We start from the raw sequence: 18,113 nt of genomic DNA, 5'->3' as shown, positions 1-18,113 counted from the left end.
CTAGTATATATAGGTTTATCCTAGGTTTCAGACACCCGCAGGGGGTCTTGGAACCGTATCCCCGTGGGTAAGGGGGGGCTGCTGCATAGCCTGGTTGGCACCCAGCTCGTCGGCGGTCGGAGCCCACACTCCTGGTGCTGATGGCGATCGCTGGAGATTTGCGTTCACGGACTGGTTTAATCCTCACTGCCACCCGCGCCGTATGCCTTGCGCACTGTCGTGTGGCTGTGCTTCAGAGGTGCAGTGACTCGCTCAGCGCTGGAGTCTTAAGCCAGCCCCGGCCCCCGAGCCTGTTTCTCACGCAGCGTCTAGCCTCCCGCAGCCGCATGTAACCCCGAGCGTCCGCAAGAGGAACACGCGGGACGCGGCCGACAGTGGAACCGCGCCCCCACCTGGCCGCCCGTTGGCCAGGGGGTGGCGCTGGCTCTGGGGAGGGGCACGAGCCCCAGGAACAGTCCCCGAGGGTCCCTCCACCCTGTCGCCCTTGCTCCCGTTTCAGACCTCGCCTCCGCCCACCACGTCCCAGTCCCCTGGCAGCACCATGGACACCTCGCAGAAGGAGAAGCCGGCCATCCTGGAGCTTTACATCCCCCCGCCGCCCGCCGTGCCCTACTCCCCCCGGTAGGTCCCCGGGCGCTTGGCCTGCGCGCCGCCTGGTCCCGGAGCTTCTAAGTGGTGGCGGGAGGTCCCGGGGATCCGCAGAGCAGAAGCTGCGGGATTCCAGCGTGACAGGGTTGGGTCTTAAAATTGCTGTTAAAGAGGGTGATTCGGGGTGCAGATTTCCAGCTGTAAGACAAGGCCTGTCCCGCTGGGTGGCTCAGTTGGTTGGAGAGTCGTCCCCTGCACCCAAACAGGGTGGGTCCGATTCCCGGTCAGGGCACATGCCTAGGTGGCAGGTTGGATCCCTGGTCCGGGCACATACACAGGAGGCAACTGATCTCTTGTGTATGCAAGTTGCTGAGAGAGGAGATCTTCAGAATTCTCATCACAAGAAAAAATGAACTTGTAACTATGTGAGGTAATGGATGTCGTTTGAACTTACTGTGCATTTCTTATTTGAACTTATTTGAGCATTTCTTTCTATCATCTACCTACCTATCCGAAATCATTAGGTTCTACACCTTAAACTAATACAATGTTATGTCAGTTATATTTCAGTAAAACTGAGGAGAGAGAACTGGGATCCTTCAGGGGGAAATGGAGGCACAGATCCAGGTTGCACAGGCCTTGCACCTCTATAGCTGGGTGGGGAAGGGGCTCTTCATGAAAGCACGAGTTCTTGGGAATGCTCTGGCTCCTCCCTGAACAGTGGAAGGGGCTGTTTGGAGGTCCCCAAAGCTGAAGTTTCATGAACTGCATGGTAAATTCATCTCTGGGGAGGAAGATAATAAATATTTCTGGGGCATTAACTTAAGTTACAGCTTTATTTTGCTAGGAGAGAGATGTTCTTCGTAGCACGTAAAGAGTGTGAGTGTGGGTGTGGGTGTGGGTGTGGGTGAACTGTATTTGCAGCGCTTGTGTGTGCATGTGTGTGTCTGTTATAAATTCTCAAACATTGCTTTATGATGGTTATCTTAAATGTATATGGTATAATGAGAATGGCCATACTTGATGTTATATAGGGGATGATTTAGGTACAAAATATAGGCTTATTTGTATCAACTTACATATTTACATATGTTGGTGAAACTAGAGGATCTGGCTCATTCATTCAATATACATTTAATTAGTGTCAGGCCTGGGTTACCACGTTACACAAAACAGATGTGCTTTTTGCCCCCAGACAATGGCCAATGTCTTAGTCAGCTGTTCAAGAATAAGTTGAGAAATACTCATTATGGTATAATATTTCATCAGACAAAGTTCAGGCTGAACTTAGAGTGATGCTTAACTTTATATTGGAGTTTTTCATTCACCTGTTCTGTTGTAAGCCAAACTATTTGCTTCTATTGTAGTTCTTCTGGCACAGAGAAGAATTAATGCCATTTTCCTCTTGGTTTGCCCAGATCTTACTACAGCACGTAGAGCATTCACCTTAGGTGCTCAGGGCATCTGGTTGGTAGACAGGACTCTTCCTTAGAGTCGCAGACCAGAGTCGGGTGACCATCCTTCATTAATGGGGGGTATGTGTGTGGGGGTGCATGTGTGATATTTTCTGAGGACTGAGCAATGCAAATGGTTACAGAGAACGAGTGGTGAGGCAGGAAAGCTTAGTGAAGGGGAAGGTTATGTGCCAGGTTGAAAAGTGTAGAAAGAGACAGGTTCATGGGGGAAGGGATGCTTAGGCTGCCGGCTCGCTGGGAACGCCACACAGGCAGGGCTGACCTTCGGATTGTTTTGGACTCAGTCTATTCTGTATTTTGTCTGGTAGTTTTTACAGGGATCACCTAATGGAATTTACTAAATGCAGAAAACAAACAAACGAACAAAAAAAAAAATGTAACCAACTGGTAACTTGGACTTATTCAAATTAATTTTAAATTTTAGCATAAGCTGACATTTAGAAAGAATTAAGTTGCAATCGAAGATCCAACTTTTGCCTGTTTCTGTACTTAGTTCAGAAAATAAACGCTTTCCACTGGGGACTATAAAGGGCCCTTTGTATTTTTGGACATAATTTTCAAATCTAACAGCTCCATTGCACATCAAGTGTCTTTTTTTCCTGGATCTTGGAAAAGACACTACTCTGGGCATGAGAAAAATGGCCCAACAGATCCCACCTGAACTTGAGATTCCTGTAGTAAGTAGGCGATTCAGCAATGGGACAGATGTACAGGGAAACCAGAGCTGTCTTTTCAAAGGTATATGTGTACCATTTGAATACATATGAAAAAAAAATTATTTTCCCTATTTAACTCGTAGGACCATGGTATTTACCCTTATTTAATAGGATCTCTATGTATCTGAGGTGCAACTGGGGTGAAAAGTGGTGCTTTCTCCCAGTGGAAAGGCGCTTGACGTTTCTGTGTGCGCCTCCTGAGTTCTGCGGGGCAGGGCCTTCGTTACTGCCGCTGTCTGCGGGGCAGGGCCTTCGTTACCGCCGCTGTCTGCGGGGCAGGGCCTTCGTTACCGCCGCTGTCTGCGGGGCAGGGCCTTTGTTACCGCCGCTGTCTGCGGGGCAGGGCCTTCGTTACCGCCGCTGTCTGCGGGGCAGGGCCTTCGTTACTGCCGCTGTCTTCCAGGGACGAGAAGGGGAGTTTTGTTTACGGAGGACTCAGCAAGTGTAAGCGGCCAGCGCCTGGTCCCAAGGGCTCCGAGTCCCCGAATTCCTTCCTGGACCAGGAGAGCAGAAGGCGGAGGTTCACCATTACCGACCCCGACCAGTTGCCGGGGCACCCCGTGGAAACCAGCATCCTGCCCGCGAAGATGCGGCAGAAAACGCCGTCGTATGGTGCGTTCCCCGGTGTTGGTTTCCTCCCGCCCTGTGCTGCCCTGTTCTTCCCCACCCCCGTCCTTATTTGGAACCGTTGGATGGATTTGGCAGGCTCTGAGGGTGATCCGAGGAAAACATAAACCTCAATGAAATTCTAAGTATGAGACCTTTATTCATCCCTCTAAAGCGAGGCCTTGTTGAGTCATTGCTGCGCCTGGCATGAGAGCCCGGCGGGTGAGATCATGTTCCAGTTTTAACTTTCCGGGCCTGGGTTTTAGCTTCGAGTTGCTTTTCTCTGTATACCCAGGGACTCAAGTTCAGCTCGCCCCTGTCTTGATGGCTTGCTACGGAAATGCGATGCTTTAAAATCCTTTCCTTATTTTAAACTATGTTACTGCTTCTGCTTAAGTGAGTGTGACATGGTGGGAGTGGGGTAGGGTCTAAGTTTCAAATAAAGGGAAGGATTCTCTGAGCCAAAAAGTCATCCACTGTCATCTTCTCCCCCCACTCCCCCTGAAGGCAAGCCCCGGCCTTTGTCCATGCCTGCAGATGGGAGCTGGATGGGGATCGTGGACCCTTTTGCCAGACCTCGAAGTCATGGGAAGAAAGGTAACTTTAAGCAAATCACATCAAATAAGGAGCTGAAGGACTCAGGCCCAGGTTTTAGCCCTGTTCCTAAATGTATTAGGATAACTGGATAGAAGACTTGGCCTTTCTGAGCCGAATCCTCCCATCTATAAAGTCAGGAATGCTGAGCATCTCAAATCCTACTTAATTCTAGAATGGCAGAATTATGCAGTCCTGTTAGTGATTGTAAATCTACTGTTAGCAGAGTGTGCTTTGAAAAGGCTGTAGGCATTAATGGCTGGGTTTCTAAACAAGTCGAAATAAGTTACTCATTAGGTAATCTCATCCTAAATTTTTGACTGTCTTTATTGGAGCCTGTTTGATTTTTTGTGAACAAACATGGATTTCCCCCTCCCAAATCCTCCTTCTGTTAGAGAGGAATTACTAAATTTGTGTTGGAAAATAAATTTGTTTTCCATTCACCCTGGAATCGGTTACTGGTTATTGCACTAGTCTTGAGGGAAATGTTTATATATATTCTTATTTTCTGCCAGTTTATATTTGATATATCAGCACTGGTAGGACATTATAACGTTGCTTTTGCAGTGCTAAAGAGCAATGCAGGTGACAGGTTCAAGTCCAGCAGGCTTTATAGTAAAGGGAAGAAGAAAAACATTCTGGAGGCCCCACTTTCAAAGTAATCAACCCCGGCCATCTCCCGGGGACTTGGTAAAGTTTCTCACCCAAGTACCCATATCACCTGGATTATGCTAATGTGGAAAAGGGAGAAGACACCTGTCTAAAGTCCACGGCGCTTCTAGCTGACGTGTGAAAATCTGTGGAGCAGTCAGCAGGTGGCAGGCTGTCCTTTGTTTAGATTTAGAAATTCACCATCTTTGTTGCCATTTTCTTTAGCCTTTTCAGCTCTGATTCAGCCTTTTATTTCCTTTACATACTGAGAAATGGGGTGAGGGCTGTGGCAGGGAGTGTGAAATCAGTAAACGGAAACATACTTGACTACTCCCCTCCCCTCTCCCACATTTTTCTTGCATGATCGTGTTCGAATGAAAGGTGTCTGCACAATGGGCACTTAAAACAACAACACAACTTTATTGAGACGTAACTCACCTTTACATAGAGCTTACCATGTGAAAGTGTACAATTGAGTGCTTCTTAGTATAGTCATAGAATTGTGTGTCCATCACCACTGTCTAATTCTAGAATATTTTATCATCTCAAAAGAACCCCGAGGCCTATAAACAGTCACCCTTCATTCCTTCCTCCCTCAGCCAACTGTTAATCTACTTTCTGTCTCTATGGATTTGCTTGTTCTGGACAGTTCATATTAATTGACTCGTATAATATGTGGCTTTTTGACAATGAGGACTTTTTAAAAGTAACTTTTCCCCTTTGACTACAAAAGCAAAACAAGTACTCAAAGAACATCTAGAAGGTACGAGAAAATAAAACTCAGCTGTAGTCTCCTCCCCAGCCTCACATTTTGTGTATCTTCCAGTTGTTTTCATATCTGTAATTATACACTTAGAAAAATGTGCAGAATGGAAGAAATAGGTGTTCACTAATACTATGTACACGGAATATTATCTAGAACATTTTTTAATAGATGCATTAGTAATCCATCTTACGGCTGTAACACCTACTATTCGAGTCATAGTTGGACATTTAGGTTATTTCTGTTTTTATCTCCACCCCCAGTCATAAATAATGCTTCACTAAGCACCTTGTACATACATCTTTGCATATTTTAGGAGTGGAATTTTATGGTCAAAAGAATGCCAAAGTGCCCTGCATTGTAGGTTTCTATTCAGTTTCATAAATATCCGTCACCAATCCCAGGGCTCTACTGGCATCTAGGGTGGGGATCAGTCTTCCTTGCTCAGAAATGTCCCGATCATTGTAGAGCATTAAAATTTTTGGACCCCTTCCATTAAAGATGAATAGTGCCTGCCCTTCATTCAGGGTGACAACCAAAGGCACCCCCACCTTTCTGAATGCCCCTTAGGGGTGCTCCAGGGTAAGAACCATGTTCTAGAAGCAGGTGCTGCCTGCTGCAGGCATTGTGGAAGGAGTGATGGGATTATACAGCTTTCTCTTTGGTTTTTGGCCTCAAGTGAAATTATGAAAATTGTTTCACTGGCAGGTTCTCTGTCTCTGCTCTGCCCACTTTCAGAGGGCATCAGAAGTGTAAGCAGGCTTTGGGCCCACTTCACAGGGTGGCGCGGTGGGCGGTTATTTTAATGGATTTGTCTTTGTCTGAAAACAGGCGAGGACGTCCTTTGCCGGTATTTCAGTAATGAACGGATCCCCCCGATCATCGAAGAAAGCGCCTCTCCCCCGTACCGGTTCTCCAGGCCCACCACGGAGAGGCAGCTGGTCCGAGGCGCAGACTACATCCGAGGCAGCAGGTGCTACCTCAGTGGAGATCTCCATAGCAGTGCCACCATCCCGTTCCAGGAGGAAGGGACCAAAAAGAAAGTGTCCTCCGGGGCCAAGTCCTCGTCTGCAGAGCCCTCCCTGCTGGTCAGCTGGTTCACGCGCCTGAAACTGTTGACTCACTGAGCCCTGCCCTCCCCGACTCCCCACTGCTCCCAAGTGCCTTCCTTCCTCAGCGGACGACCCGTTCTGACTTTCTTGCACAGTATTATGTAGACACCTTTTGCAAGTTCATTATTTTATTTTTGGGAAAGTTGTCTGCCGCCCCTCTTGGAATGTTGAAGTAAGTGGGTGGAAGAAATCCAGAGGGTTCAGGCGCTGGCTTGCGGAGGCAGAAGGAAGAGATGGGTAGAGCCTGCTTCTCTTGCTTCCACGGAGACACTGCAGGCCGCAGTCTCTGCCAGGAACGTTAGGGGCAGGCGGAGGACCTGGGTGTTGCTCATTTTGGGGGCGGGATGAAATCGGTGGCCATTGTCGCACAGATGGGTTGGTTTGTGGTCCAACTTCTTCACCTGAAACAGCCAGAGGAGAAAACATTGTGGGCTCGCCTTTTCCAGCTGCATATCACATCTGTAAGTGTAGCGGCTTTGACTTGGAAAGAACGCGTTTGGGGAGTGTGCCCAGCGCAGGGGTCCCGGTGCAGCCGGTTCTCTTGGGTCGTCCCCTTTCCCAGCAGCCTCGGTTCAGGTGGGTTGATGCAGAAGCACGTCGGGTAGGGCTTAGCACCCGCCAAGCGGCTTTCGGCTCGGAGGGCGCCCTTGCTTATGTGTCACTGTCCTGGGGAAAGGGCGCTGAGGGTTGGCTGACAGCCGAAGTATCACTCAGAGAAAGGAGGCAGCGGGACTTAGGTTTGTGAAAGAGACGGCAGTTGGCATTTTGACCTGTTCGGTTCTGTCTGCCAGATAGACGAACGGTTCTTCAATATTACACGTTTTGCTAATTAGAAATATCTTGGGAAGTCTCACGGTCACAGATTTTCAAGTAGCATCAGGCATTTTGGAAAAGTGCGTCTGGGTATTAACTCCTGTTTAAACTGAATGTATGATATTTTGTTAGAATGGAAAAGTGCTATCTTGTTAATTTAAGTGTTTTAAATATAGTTGTATATTTTTCTTATTCTTAGTCCCGTGTGGTTGAAGTCTTTCTGTTTTGCGCCGCACACAAAGCGAACAGAGAAGAGCTCACGGAGCTTTCAGGTTTACAAGCCCACCAGGCCGTGGCCACCGTGGCTGCTACTGTCCAAAAAGAAAAGAAACCCTCCCAAGCACTTGGGGCTTTATGGATTAGCAATGAGGGCGTTGAGAAGCGTGTGTAAAGGAACATTCCAGTTCCATTTGGGGGGCTTTCTGGGGCACATTTGTAGGCTGAGCTGGTACCCCCTCCTCAGAAACCCCCCCAAATGGTTCCTCCGCGGAACGTCGTGGAAGGCAGTGGACAGGTGTCACAGGTGTCCTGGCCTTAGCAAACACCTTCCCTTCCGGAGGGCTGTGCTGGGGGGAGGGGCGAGCACCCCGCACCTGTCACCTGTCGGTGTGATTGAATTCAGGCCGCCCTGGCCTGTCACTCTGAGGCAGCTGCAGCCAGAAGACGGGGGTTCCTGGGGGGATGGAAAGGACCTGGCAAACCAAGGGTGGAAGAGGCTGGGCGTGTGACCCGCTGGCATTTGAACAGCACAGTGTGAGGGCCAGGCGTGGGGGCGGGGAGCTCTGGATTGGGCCCTGGTGACTAGGAGGGGCTGTGGGAAAGGGGGAGCCCCAGCCTTGTCCATTTTACTGTTAGCGTGAGCTGGCCTCATGCCCAGAAGTGGGGAGGCAACGCTTCCTCCCGCTGCCTGGATTTAGGGGCGGACTCAGCGCTGCAGTTGGGCTCAGGAGTGAGTAAAATGGCTCTGGAGGCCTGAGCTGCAGATGAGCCCCTTTGCTGTGGAGAAAGTGCCACTGGTGACCGTTCTCGAGAATTTGCAGAAGTCGGTCTTAACTAGAGGCGGTGCCCAACTTAGACTCCTGTAGACAGTGCTTTTCAGACTGGCCCCTGGAGTCCCAAGGGAAGGCCAGAGGGGTTTCTGGGTTCTCTACCTTCGGCCAGTCTCCGCAGGTGCATTTTTTAAAAATTTGGGGTTTTCTCCTGAATTGTGTTTAAGAGAGTTTTAAAAAAGTTTGTATATATCTTTATACTGTGGAGCTATAGAAACAGTTTAATTTTGACTTCTCAGGAACTAAGGGAAACTGCTTACCTCAGTGATAAACCCGGGTTTCATGGTGGACAGGTGTTAACATATGAAGATGCAGAATGATCCTTTGTGACGTGTACTTTATTTTTTTGGAGGGGGGAGGCGTATTTTAAAGTTTTGATTAAAGCGAGTCATATAACATAAAGTGAACCATTTTAAAGTGAACAACCCCGTGGCATTTAGTGCACTCACTGTGTTGTGCAGACATCACCTCTGTCTAGTTCAAGACCTCATCGCCCCAAAGGAAACCCCCTGCCGTTAGGTGGGTGCTCGCCGTCTCCTCCTACAGTTGTCCCTGGTGACCACAAATGTGCTTTCTGCCTCCATGGATTACAGGTAAATATATTTATCATTCTATTTTCCTGGTGTACTAGCCTGTTGTTATACATTTTTTATTTATTTTTAAAAATATATCTTTATTGATTTCAGAGAGAGGAAGGGAGAGGGAGACAGAGAGAAACATCAGTGATGAGAGAGTCCTTGATCGGCTGCCTCCTGCACGCCCCCAACTGGGGATCGAGCCCACAACCCGGGCATGTGCCCTGACCGGGAATCGAACCCCGATCGTCTGGGTCCTAGGTCGACGCTCAACCGCTGAGCCATGCCCGGCCCGGCGTTATACATTTTTTAAACTCTTCTTTTAGTGGTTACCACAGAGATTACAATACATACTAATAACTGACTAGATTTTACTTTAGTACTTTGATTGCTTCCAGGCCAAGGGAAATGTTTTAGATGCACTTGATACTTTAACATAGAGATTTTTAAAAATACTGCCAGAACAAATTCAGTGCACACCTCGTCTTATAAATATTTTTATAACATCACTGATCATTAAGAAACCAAGGGTGATAAAAGCTGCCTTTGCACATAAACGCTTCACCCCATTTACTATTCCAAAATGAAATTAACAGGCAATTTAACTGGTCTTTATACACACACAGCAATTTAATGTCCTAACTTAAATACAGGGTGTCCCCAAAAAACCATATACATGCTTTGAATAATTATAAAGGCAGTGTTTATAAAAACACATTTCATTTTCAAAATGTAATAGAATCAGCTGTTAAAGTGTGTATATATTTTTTGGGACACTGTATATAAGCATATGTAAATACTTGATAATGAAATAATTATTTTAATATGTAAATGCATGATTATATTTGCTTTTCCTGTTTCTAACCTTCTCAGTCTATTCTATTTTTTTATTTATTAATTTTATCATAAAATTCACCTTATTTTCTGGAAGTTTCTTAACTGCTAGGTTTTGTCTTAGGGCCTTTATTTTTGGTTAGCATTATTGCTGGAGTGTGCTGGTTTGTCAACATTTTGACAAAAGCGAGGTTCAACATAAGGAAAGAGATTACATCGAATTCAGATTTGCCGTAGTGCCATGTGTTTCTCTAGTTTTAGGGATGTGAGGTCTGAACCAAACTCTGCGTGTGTGTGTGTATGTCTGTGTGTGTGTAGAGGAGAATTTCTTCTTACTATAAAATTCCTTCTGCAATATGGCCTACGTCATATTGATTCGGAAAGAGGAGAGAGAAGATTTTGTCAATAATCAAAATAATGTCACTTGTCCCGGAGGCTGTCATACAGTCTTTCAGAAGCTTTGGGGCACCTACTCTGCTCCCCTTACATAGACACGCATGTGGTGTTGGGTGGTTAGGAACTGGATCCTGGTAGTAACCCGATCATCCCTCGGCATATTCTCACATGCATGGCAGTGTTTAAGAAGCTCACCTTCTGAGCTGATTAACTGTTTATGCATGCTGCCAATTTGCAACAGACCTCAGGGATTACAGTGTGTGAGGCGACAACTGCAGAAGGTGGGTCTTAATCCTACATTCTCTGGGTGCCCACCAACCACTCTGGCGTCTCTACTCCAAGGAAGAAAGTTTGCAGCCCGAGGGCTCCTGTGAGGCCCACAGCCAAGTATCACACACACTCTCCTTTACTGAGCTGCTCATTTCTCTGAAAAGCTGTGAAACTGAAGCTGTAGGGGATGATGAAGATATAAACCTCAGAGGTATTTTAAGAAGAAGGGATATAGCCTTCCTGAAATCCTGGTAGCCAAGGATATGAATAATCTCACCATTTTATCTCCTCCATCCTGGAGCAAATGTTTCTGCAGGGGCTAAAAGAGAGAAACCATAGGGGGAAACATAATTTCCCCTTGTTTTTCCACTGGCTTGACCCATTAACAGGGACTTATAATGTAACTTTACTTTCAGGGTGACAAAGACTGGATTTTATGATACTCCTTCACCATTTTGACAGATCGCGGTCTAAACATTTTGATGAATCTTAAACATGAAAGAGCTTTAAAAATGAAGTTGAATGTAAGGTTATAATATTGTCTTTGAAGTAAGAAGTCCTTTTACTTCTGTAGGGTTGGGTTCTGTTTTCTTATAAATACACCTCTCTGTCATTGTAGCCGAGGCCAGGCCAGGATAAGAGTGGATGGATTTCAGGAATTAGTACTAATTTAGAAGTCTTTGATTTTTGGAAGTTGGTCTTCAAGTAGTTAGATGCAGTTGGTGGCTCAGCTTTTGAAGTCAGATAATCCAGCTGTCCCATTTTACCCCTTACAAACTCTGAGACTTGCAGCTGGTTACTTATCTCTGCCCCCAGTTATCTATGAAATGGGCATAATAATAGCATCTACTTCACAGGCTTATAGGATTGAAGGAGCTAATGTTTGTGCGGCCTTTTGTGTAGTTGAGCACCCAGCACTTAAAGATCTTGACTCTTGTTGGAATACTCTAGATGCAGTGTTTATGCCTCTCTACTGCTAATAAATAAGCCATTCAGATCTGGTCAACAGGGAATTGCTCTTTCTTTGTCCCTAATCAGCAAAACAGTGCCAGTGCCATGCTGTCAGGAGGCTGCTATGTAGTCTGTGGCCTGAAGTGTGGATTTTGGTGGTATAAATCTGAGTTAGTACTCAGAAGGTTTGGCTGAGTCAGAACTCAAGAAATGAAAAAAGTCTATGATTGGACTCAATCAGAATATAATAGAATATTATTTTAACATTGGCTTGATTTATCATTAGCCTATTTTATCTCTTTAATCTCCCCAACTTTCTTCAACAAAATTATGTCTGAAAACGAAGGGAATCTGTCCATTTTCCCCGTCTTCTAAGTGGCTGAATGACTTTGGCCTCCCATCCCCAACTTGAAGTGGTACCCCCAAACTTACCTCTGTGTTTCATATGGCTAGAAAAAAGGAATCATGTAGAATGGTACGTATTTTTGAAATTCTCATGAAAAAGAACTCTCACATAAAAATAAAATGAATGGATTGTGTTGCCTTCATGGAAGCTGAACAAGACTGTCCTTGGAGATGCCTCCCCCAATGAAAGTTTTGGTGGGTTCAGAGAGAAACAGGTAGAGAAGCTATGGGAGGGACAAAGGGAACTGGAAAATGGTTGTTTGGCTCAGCTTTCATCTGGTTTATTGAGTTGTGCCTGACTTTCAACCATCTGGGCACGTGTAGTGTATCAGCCAGGCCGTGAGCACACAGACCCACAGATGCCTACCTAACACAGATGCAGTAGTCATAAGTGTTGTTTCTGGAACGACTTTGTTTTTTTTAATGTGTTTTTTATTGATTTCAGAGAGAGGAAGGGAGAGGGAGAGAGAGAGAAACATCAATGATGAGAGTCATTGATCGGCTGCCTCCTGCACGCCCCCTACTGGCGACCGAGCTCGCAACCCAGGCATGGGCCCTGACAGGGAATTGAACCTCAGTCTCCTGGATCCTAGATCGATGCTCAACCGCTGAGCCACGCCAGCCGGGCAGAGTCGGGTCCTGATTGCCCATGAGTTGCTGTTTGTCTGTGCCACGGGAATCGGGTAGAGCTGAGGCTGCACTTTTTAAGGTGAATTTCCCAGCCTCTTCCCTGCTGGGCTTGTGTTCGTCTCCCTCCTGAGCGGACCCGCAGGAATGCGTGCATATTCAGCTGAGATACAAGCGTACCCAATCCACAGTCCCTGCCGTTCAACCTAGCAGGTCGCAGATGCAAGGGGATCAGATTTTTCTCTTCCTTCTTTCTGACAGAACTCAAATCTGTTTTTTCTGGCCTCACAGTTGCATTTTGTGCTAATTGTCTCCCTACCCGGATCTCACCTTCACTCCCTGAACACCGAATGATACCCCCACATTTGGTTTTTCTCATCTGTTTATTTCCTAGAACATAATCTGTTTAATTCCTAGGAAAAAGGGAAGACAATCATGGTGGATTGACTGAACTGACATTTTCTATTACTTGTGTTCACAGCAATGCCAATGATAGACAAGGGTAGCCGTGGGCATTCAAATCAGGTAAGCAATTAAAACAACAACAGCAACACACACACACAAATAGCAAAGCTAACAACAAAATCTAGAACCCAGTTTTTGGAGAAGAAAATAATTAAACTAAGGCCTCCCAATTTGGTTCTTCTTTTACTCTTAGGGCATTTAAATAAGTGAAGAACATTCACTCTAATCTTGTTCAGGGGACTGTTACTTGGAGGTGCCACCCATTCAGGTTTCTCCTCAGTGAAGTCAGTCAGCTGAAGCCCGCGTAGAGTGCATTCTACTTGATGATAATAATTGAATTATAATCTTTAGATGATATAAAATACAAATGCCGGGGTGCAAGATTTGGTTTGTATGCTAGTTTTAACTGACACACAACTAGATAATTTTAGCTAATGCTCTTCCTTACACCCCTTCCTTGGCACTTAGTTCTGTATTTTTAAGTCCTGAGGACGGGCTCATCCTTCTTTGTCCCATCTCCGAGGTGACTCCCAAGGCCATCCCTATGAGGCTCTCCTTGATTCTGCTCTAGACAGAATCCATTGGTCTCTCCTGTTTTTCTATGGCATCGACTCATCCTGCTAGTTAGATGTTTGCCTCTCCAGCTTGGATTAGGAGCCTTTCTAAAGTCTTTCTTTGTAGCTCACATGGTAGGTAGAGCAAATATTATTAAAGTAACTAGATGGTAAAATTAATGACCGAGCAGGCAGAAAAAATTAGAAAAAAGTATTAAAGTTTTCTGTGAAAAAAGATTTTATATTTGGGTGTTTTTTCCCCCCAGACTACTACATATAGAATTTCATTACATTGGCTCTCATTCTAAAGAAAACATTGTCCCAGGTGTCAGAACTCAACCCTATTTATAGGAAGAATAAACCTTGGCCCTCAACAACAGCTTCTCTGGTTACAGGATTACAGTAACTGCCGAGAATGTAAGCACTTTCAGGAGTCTACAGAGGGTTCATTTAGGACTTACAAGGGCAGTTTCAAATTAGACATAGAGAAAGTAGTAGTGGAGAGGAGGGGCGCTAGAAAGCGCCTGTGAGTTTAGACAAGACCGAGGGCCGTTCCAGTTGTGTGATGTTTGGTTGAAGGAGAGGAATTTGGACCTGAGAAAACCAAGGGTATAAATACTGAGGCTGTTGACTGGATAGTGAAATATTGCTGAGAACCTTCATCCCAAGGGGGTGAGTGATGGAACCACTGAGAATATCGTTGCTGTGTTTTAGAGACAACCAGCTGATACCGTCAGAGACTCGAGAGCCTGGTTTTAAAACAATGTCCTTTGCTCACGGCTACACTGAGCTCCCCTGAGTCTACTTTGTGGACGTATAAACACAAGCAGAAATTCTGCTCCCCCAGGCACCCTGCACTCCAAAAAGATGACAAGTCGCAGGAGGCATTCAACTCTGATGCAGTTCAACAAAGGAAAAAAGAGATAAAAGGAAGAGATATCAGATGATTAAATAAAGAAGCTCCTTTGCAAATTGCAATTAATGATAATGACGCTTACTGGACCTCTTTATGGTAGTTTTTTCCCAATGAGTAACATCTGGGTACTTTTATCAAAAGCACTCTTGTAGAATTAACTAAAAATGTGAACGACTCTTCCTGTGTGGGGAATGGGACTGGATCCTGTCCTTGGCAGTGGAAACACGCGGCACAAACAGATGACAATGCCCTGCTGGCGTGTCTCCTCGCACGGCGGGCGCCGGTCCTGGTGCCCAGGAGCCCCTGCTGCTCGTGTGCCCTCCTTCCTCTTGTCCCTCTTCACCTTCTCTGTCGGCCTCCTGCTCTGCTCTTCTACCCTTTGTCTCCTGATGCCACCCCTGTTCCCCGGACTTGCGCTCTGCTCAGTCTGTCTCCCACCCTTGGATGGGAGAAAATGCGGCACATTTATTTGGCAACTGGAGAACACACAGCAAAGAGTCCAGCCCTTACAGCTGCACAGACGCAGGCTCGCCACGGATTCTTCTTTGGAACAGGGAGGGGAGATGAGAAGACATTTGCCAAGGAGACTAAACAGTTGGGCAGTTATCTGATGGCTTTTCTAAAGTTCAGGAAGGGACAGCTTTCCCTTTGTTGAGCCCTTTTTACTGCTTGTTTTTCTTTCTTTTTTTTTTTTAATATCTTTATTGGTTTCAGAGAGAGGAAAGGAGAGGGAGAGAGAGAAACGTCAGTGATGAGAGAGTCACTGATCGAGCCCACAACCCGGGCATGTGCCCTGACCAGGAATCGAGCCCCGATCGCCTGGATCCTAGGTTGACGCTCAACCGCTGAGCCACGCCCGGCCGGGCTGTTTCTATTTCATTGATTTCTGCTCTTCTATTTCCTCCTTCCTTCCCTTTTCTTTGGGTTTATTCTGTGTGTGTTTAGACTTTACGAGGCTCATGCTGTAACAGCCTCAGTATCTCAGTGATACAAGAGTTTAGGCTTCCTTGTGCAAAGTCCGCTGCGGGTGCTCCAGGTTGGGCAATGCTCCGTGACAGCGCTCCGCCAACTGGTGACTTGGGGACTCAGGACACTCCTATCTTACAGTTTCTCCAACTTGGGGCTTCCAGCAACCCTGGCATTCCCCACATTGTCGGATGGGATGTGGGACATGGAAAAGTGGAACTGCATAACCAACTTGGCCTAGACATGACCATCGTGGCCACCTTAACTGCAAACGAGGCCGGAAAGGGATATTGGTGAGGACCAGCGGTCTCTGCCATGTGCCTTTTTTTTTTTTTTAAACACAAAAAAGCTTTACCTTTTTCATTAAATTTTTTTTCAATTGCAGCTGACATTCAATATTATTTTATATTAGTTTCAGGTGTACAGCATAGTGGTTAGACACTTATTAATTTATGAAGTGATCCCCCAATAATTCTAGTACCCACCTGACACCTAACATTGTTATAACAATATTTTTGACTATATCTACCATGTTTCTTAAGTTGGATACTTAGCTCATTAACATACAACTTTTCTAATAGTAACACTTAAGACTACAAATTGCCCTCAAAACATTTTTACTTTTGCTGCATTTCACAAGGCTTGCCGTGCAGTGTTTTCATTATCACTGAAATCAAACTAATTTTTAATTTCCATTTTGATTTACTCTATGGTCCCTGCCTCATTTTTAAGTTTGTTTATTTTTATGATACTGGGATAGGGAAGGATTTCTTACACAAGCCAGTGAAAGGGCCGCCTGTAAAAGGAAAGACAGATACATTTAACTACATTAAAGGTAAGTTCTGTTCGCCAGAAGACATTGTAAAGAAAATAAGTGGGTGACAGAGACTAGATAACAGACCAGCACAAAAATGAGCCAAAAGCATTTCACGGAAGGGAATGAAGTGGCCCATATACACAGGGAAGATATTCATTAGTCATCGTGGAAACCTAAATACAGGTCACAGGGACACATTCTTCTGTACCTAGTTGACTGGCAAACATGAAGGAGCTAGAGACTACTAGGAGGGTGTACTCGGAGGGTCAGTGGGACCTCCATGCATTGCTTGTGTAAATTAGCTTTGAATATTCATATATCGTAGGACCCAGCAATTTCACTCCTGGGCATATATTCTGGAGAAGAAAATGCTAACATGCCAAAGACCGATCCATTACAGGATGGTCTCCCAGAAAAGGAGCTGGGCTCCTGCAGAGCTCCATGGAAACTGGCTATGACCCATTATTTAGGGTAATAAAATCTGATTGAATGCAAGACTTAAGTCCTGTTCTTCTGGGGCTAGTCCACCCACCGCAGATGTTAGTGAAGCGAATCCAGCTGCTAGTTGGCAGTGCCACACTCAGCTGCAAACACATCTGCTGGTCACTCCAGGGGAGGGCCTGGTCCTTCCTTCATCCCACAAGGTTTAGGGACGCTCTCCTGGAGTCTGAGTTTGGGCTTTGGTAGGCCTCTGTCGACTGCCTGAGATAACAGGGGACCTGCATTTTCTCTGCTGCTTTTCTTTTGAGTGTCCCCAACAATTAGTCTCTAGGAGGCCTATTTGTGTTGCTTGGCCATTTACATTTGCACCCCGCAACCTAATGTCCATCAACAAAATAACGGATCCATTGTGGCTTATTCTTACAACGCAATAATCTGCAGCAAGTGAGAATGGATGAATTATAGTCATTCACAGCGAAGAGATAGATGCCCTGGACTGAAGGGTCCTGGGTTCAGTTGCAGCTAAGGGCACGTTCCTTGGTTGCAGGCTCAATCCCCTGCCCTGGCCCTGGCCCTGGCCCTGGCCCTGGCCCTTGTCCCGGCCCCAGCCTGCGTCTCTCTCTCATTAGTGTTCCTCTCACTCTCTCTGAGAAGCAATGGAAAAAAAAAATCTTCAGGGGAGGATTAAAGAAGCAAAAAACAAAACGAAAATAACGTTGAACAGCAAAATTCCTGAATTCAACATGCAGTGTAACACTCTTTGTAACTTTCTAAACCAGGAAAAACTGAAGAAAATATTGCCAAAATCTATAATAAAATGAAGAAAAAGGGAATGATAAGCACCAAATCCGAGATGTTGGCTGCGTCTGGTGGGTTGGCAAGGGCAGGGGAAAGGAAGGGACCCACAGGTGGGTGGGTGGATGGAGGTGACGGATTGTCGCATTGGCCCGATTCTTGCTGGAGTCAGGATTAAAGAACTGGTGTCTTACCTGGGGGGTGAAAGCCCAGGGCAACAGGAGCGAGAGAAAAGAGAAGTGAGGCCGAACAAGATGGGAGCAATGCAACCGTGATGGGCTGGACTGTGTCCCCCCCGCCCCCTCCCAAATTCTCACTTTGCAGTCCCGACCCGTCACCTCGGAGTGCCATCGTATTTGGAGACAGGTTCTTTAAAGGAGCAATGAGGTCTTCAGGAGGGGCCCTCGTTCAGTATGACTGGTGCCCTTTTGAGGGGAAAGGTGGACACAGACGTGTGTGGACACGTGGAAAGGCACAGGGAGGAGACAGCTATTTGTAAGCCGAGAGAAACCTCAGGAAAAACCAACCTTGCTGACACCTTGACCTCAGACTTCCAGTCTCCAGAACCGTGAGGATACATATTTCTGCTGTTTAAGCCACCCGGCCTGTGCTCCTTGGTTGTGGCAGCCTGAGCAGACTAGGACACAAGGTGACACCTAGCCTGACTGGCCACCACTTCCAGACGAGCCATGAGGAGACACGGTGGCCGCTAGAGAGTTGTGTCCTGCTCAGTG

General features: G+C 46.3%; 1 protein-coding gene across 2 annotated transcripts in view; it reads left to right on the top strand.

The window, feature by feature from the left end:
* Nucleotides 1–7,516, top strand: part of CNKSR3 (CNKSR family member 3) — a 71,117-nt gene extending 63,601 nt beyond the window's left edge. The window contains exons 10-13 of one of the 2 annotated variants that reach the window (XM_081139575.1): nt 500–621; nt 3,183–3,391; nt 3,893–3,982; nt 6,225–7,516. In XM_081139575.1, the coding sequence (XP_080995701.1) occupies nt 500–621; nt 3,183–3,391; nt 3,893–3,982; nt 6,225–6,520 (717 nt within the window). In that variant the 3' untranslated portion in view covers nt 6,521–7,516. The remainder of the gene's footprint in view (nt 1–499; nt 622–3,182; nt 3,392–3,892; nt 3,983–6,224) is intronic. The other variant, XM_081139576.1, reaches the window with a different exon arrangement.
* Nucleotides 7,517–18,113: the final 10,597 nt, after the last annotated feature.

Source organism: Miniopterus schreibersii (genome assembly GCF_964146895.1).
Source record: "Miniopterus schreibersii genome assembly, chromosome: 6".
Taxonomy (NCBI): domain Eukaryota; kingdom Metazoa; phylum Chordata; class Mammalia; order Chiroptera; family Miniopteridae; genus Miniopterus; species Miniopterus schreibersii.
The sequence above is the reverse complement of the archived record's forward strand: the minus strand, read 5'-3'. Positions and strand labels throughout refer to the sequence as shown.